At 40.2% G+C, this 3,450-nt stretch overlaps 1 protein-coding gene across 1 annotated transcript in view; it reads left to right on the forward strand.

Moving 5' to 3' along the window:
* The window catches only part of CSMD1 (CUB and Sushi multiple domains 1), a 1,215,136-nt gene that overhangs the window by 981,339 nt on the left and 230,347 nt on the right, over window positions 1-3,450 (forward strand). The window contains exon 37 of the mRNA XM_017887857.1: window positions 330-399. Coding sequence (XP_017743346.1) covers window positions 330-399 — 70 coding nt within the window. The remainder of the gene's footprint in view (window positions 1-329; window positions 400-3,450) is intronic.

Below are 3,450 nucleotides of genomic sequence, written 5' to 3' on the forward strand. Positions count from 1 at the left end.
AAAAAATTAAAAAAAAAAAAAAAACGCATTCTTTGCCCAATTCAATACTCTTCTTTAAGTATCAAGAAAGGAGCTGGGTTGAATTATGGTCTGGTCAAGAGAACATTGCAAGATTTTGTTTTTAATAGAAAGAAACAGTGAAAATGGATACTTTTCTATGTTGGTTGCAAATATGACTCACTAATAATCATTAGTAAAACAGATTTCACAATTTTGCATTTTAAAATATTTATAATTAAGAAAGGAAAAGTGCAGATATTCTCAAACACTTAATCCTTCATCACTCTGTTTTTAGTTATATGGATTTTCTGTTGTTTCCTTTTAAACAGGGCCGTTCCCACATTTCCTGTATGCCAGGGACTGTTCGCCGTTGGAACTACCCGTCTCCCCTCTGCATTGGTAAGGATGCACCTTCTGTAACTCTGCTGCTGTGCACACACTAGGAAGAACAGGCCTGCTCTACTCTTGGGCGTCAAAGGATGCACTTCTAAATTTCTTAATTTGAAAACGTGTTATATAATAATAGCACATAATTCAGTAGAGCAGAATGACGAGTGTAACCTGCACCTTCCCCACTGAATGCGGCAACTCCGTCTTCTCAGTGTGTCTGGGTCAGCCCACATAGACCAGAGGCAAGACTGCCTGCTCAAGGCCCTACACCAAAATGGCATTCGTGTCAGAAGGCCAGTTTGTTAATTTGTGGCAAAGAAGGAATGCAGCTGGTCTGAAAATCTGAGTAGTTTTCTGTATAGACCTTTAGCCTCAGAAAAACAAGTTCCCAGAAACAAAATTCAGAATGACAGATTACCCATGGAGTGATGGAGTATTTCATGTTGGAAACAGCCCAGCAACTATCTTGTGGATGAGTTAATGGAGGCACAATCAGCTGACTTCTTTAGGAAAAAGCTTTCCAGACCTGTATTTAATGCCTTGAGACTCGCTAAACTGTTAGCATAGATGATGTGATGGGAGCTTAATGATTCTGGGGCATTGTAGGTGGTGATCACAAGTACCTCAATACAAAGGTTGGTGATGTCAGGGTGACTTTGCTCCCCATCATTCAGGCCCCCAGCTTCACCCATCACCTATTTGTTGTAGCCCAACTCAGAAATCTTTACCTGTAGCTCAGGTGACCATCCAGCTTTGCAGGTACTGTCTCAGCAGGATCATCATTAGTTACTTAACACTCTGTACCCCCAACCCACATACTGATTGGCTTCTCCAAACCTATTGTTGTTCTCCTGGATCTACTTCCTCTGAGAATGCCATTAGCAGTATCCTGCTTTTTTACTTTTTTTTTTCCTAAACAATAAATCTGGGTGTTACCTTAAATTTCTTCCTCACTCCCTAAATCCAAGTGACTTCTCACTTCTGTCACCCCTTCCACCTGAATGTATCCTCCCCTGCGATTCTTAGCGCCAATGCCCCATCTTTAAGATGGCACAGTCCCCTCCTAAATTATCATCTCCATGGGATCCTAACCTACAGCTCCCGTATTTAGCCATACTCCAGCTTTATCACAGGAAAGAGACAAAAGGAAACATTGGCAGTACTGATCTTGTCTTTATTTAAATTTGTCATGTCTTGTTCATCATACATTTTCTGCCTTTCTTTTGATTTTCTCCAAATATTGCATTAAAATATTTATTGGAGGATTTAGTCACCCTCTCAAATTTTGCACTGGAGAGAGTGTCCTCTCCTCAGTGCTGTCTGGGCTCCCACCTGCAGGTGCAGTGAATCATCCCTACCCTGGGCTACCACCACCATGCGCCTGACTTTACTTCCTGCAGAGCTCTAATGATATCGCTCTTTACTTTGCCCTTCTACAATCCCCAAAGGCTTTGGTGACAGAGACATGCACCACTCACCTCTGTACCTTCAGCACGTGGCAGACACTCAAGAATTTCAATTAAATAATGGCTAGGGAATGAATATCAGAGAGCAGGGATCATTCTAATAGTCACACTTCTGGGGGCGCTGTCTTTATTGTTCCCCACAGTCTTCCAACACTCAAGTATTGCTGGGGGTGTGCTCAGAACCCATTTATCTCCAGATAGTCAGCCTCAAGCATGCCATACTGCCAAATGGTGTTTCAGGAGAAAGTGGTCAGCTCTATATGGATGAACATTAGCCATTTTAAAGGCCGCAAAATAGCCTTCAAGTTGTCCTGTGAGCTGTTCACATTCTGTTTAGAATTCATTTCAACGTCATAGTGTGGCGTGGGTACCCACAAGGAAAGCCAGGTAATTACTGTCTGTTACACATTCTTCTGACAGCCTAATTTCCCCACATCTCAAATCAATGTAGGTATTCAATGGTTTTTAGTAATACACAATTTAACTGCCTTGCATGGGATGCAGATGAAATTGTGTACAGAGGAAAATAAAACTGCATGAACCCTGTAAAACAAACAAAACTTCAGCCTTTATGATAGTCTCATCCAGGAGAGAATGCCTGTTTGTGTTATCTTCCCTATATCATATTTGCTTACAAGTGAAAACTATACCTTAGTGACCAGTGTCTTCTTTTAAAAGCTATTTCTTGGTAAAATAAATGTCTAGATTAACATGTCAGCTAAAACAAGAGCTACTTATAGTGACATTTAAAATCTCAGCCTTGATTTGGAAGGAAAAAATTAAAAAATTTTAAAAAGGAAAAAATTAAAACTGCCTTTGATTCATACAGAACATCAATCTGCCTATTTCTTTTTAAATGAAGAGCCTTCCCTTAATGTCAGGAATTGATATTTTTTAAACTTCACAATGAAATCAATTCTAAGCAGGCATTGAATCAAACAATATGCCTTTGCTGTCACTTTGTATTACACAATGGGATTTTTTTTTTCAAATAATTAACGTATATTTGCAAAATATAATAGGCTTTTCTCTTTTATTTAACGTTGTAAATGTTAGCACATGTTGAAGTTATGTCAACTTCCGTAATTCTTTACAGGGTATACAAGTTTTTTCATTGTTTAAAAACTCACACATGACCCATGATAAAGCTCAAAGACCGATTCTAGAGCTTGAAAGGTTTTTGTAGCTGTTAGCTTTAGATTACTCCAAACCAGGGAATTTTAGGAGGAGAAGTTCAAGAGAGATAATATTTTACTTATGAGCTCCTGGAAATCCCATGACCTGATTTTGAAAAATACTAGTACTGATGAAGACACTGTATATAAAATCACTTCTCTGGAGGTGAACCTATCAAGCAGTGTTCTCAGAGCTTAACCAATATTGACTATTTTGAATATTTATAACAAGCCCCGGCCGGGCGCGGTGGCTCAAGCCTGTAATCCCAGCACTTTGGGAGGCCGAGACGGGCGGATCATGAGGTCAGGAGATCGAGACCATCCTGGCTAACACGGTGAAACCCCGTCTCTACTAAAAATACAAAAAACTAGCCGGGCGAGGTGGCGGTGCCTGTAGTCCCAGCTACTCGGGAGGCTGA

This window comes from Rhinopithecus bieti, unplaced genomic scaffold, assembly GCF_001698545.2.
Source record: "Rhinopithecus bieti isolate Rb0 unplaced genomic scaffold, ASM169854v2 scaffold_15838, whole genome shotgun sequence".
In the NCBI taxonomy this organism is placed as follows: Eukaryota; Metazoa; Chordata; class Mammalia; order Primates; family Cercopithecidae; genus Rhinopithecus; species Rhinopithecus bieti.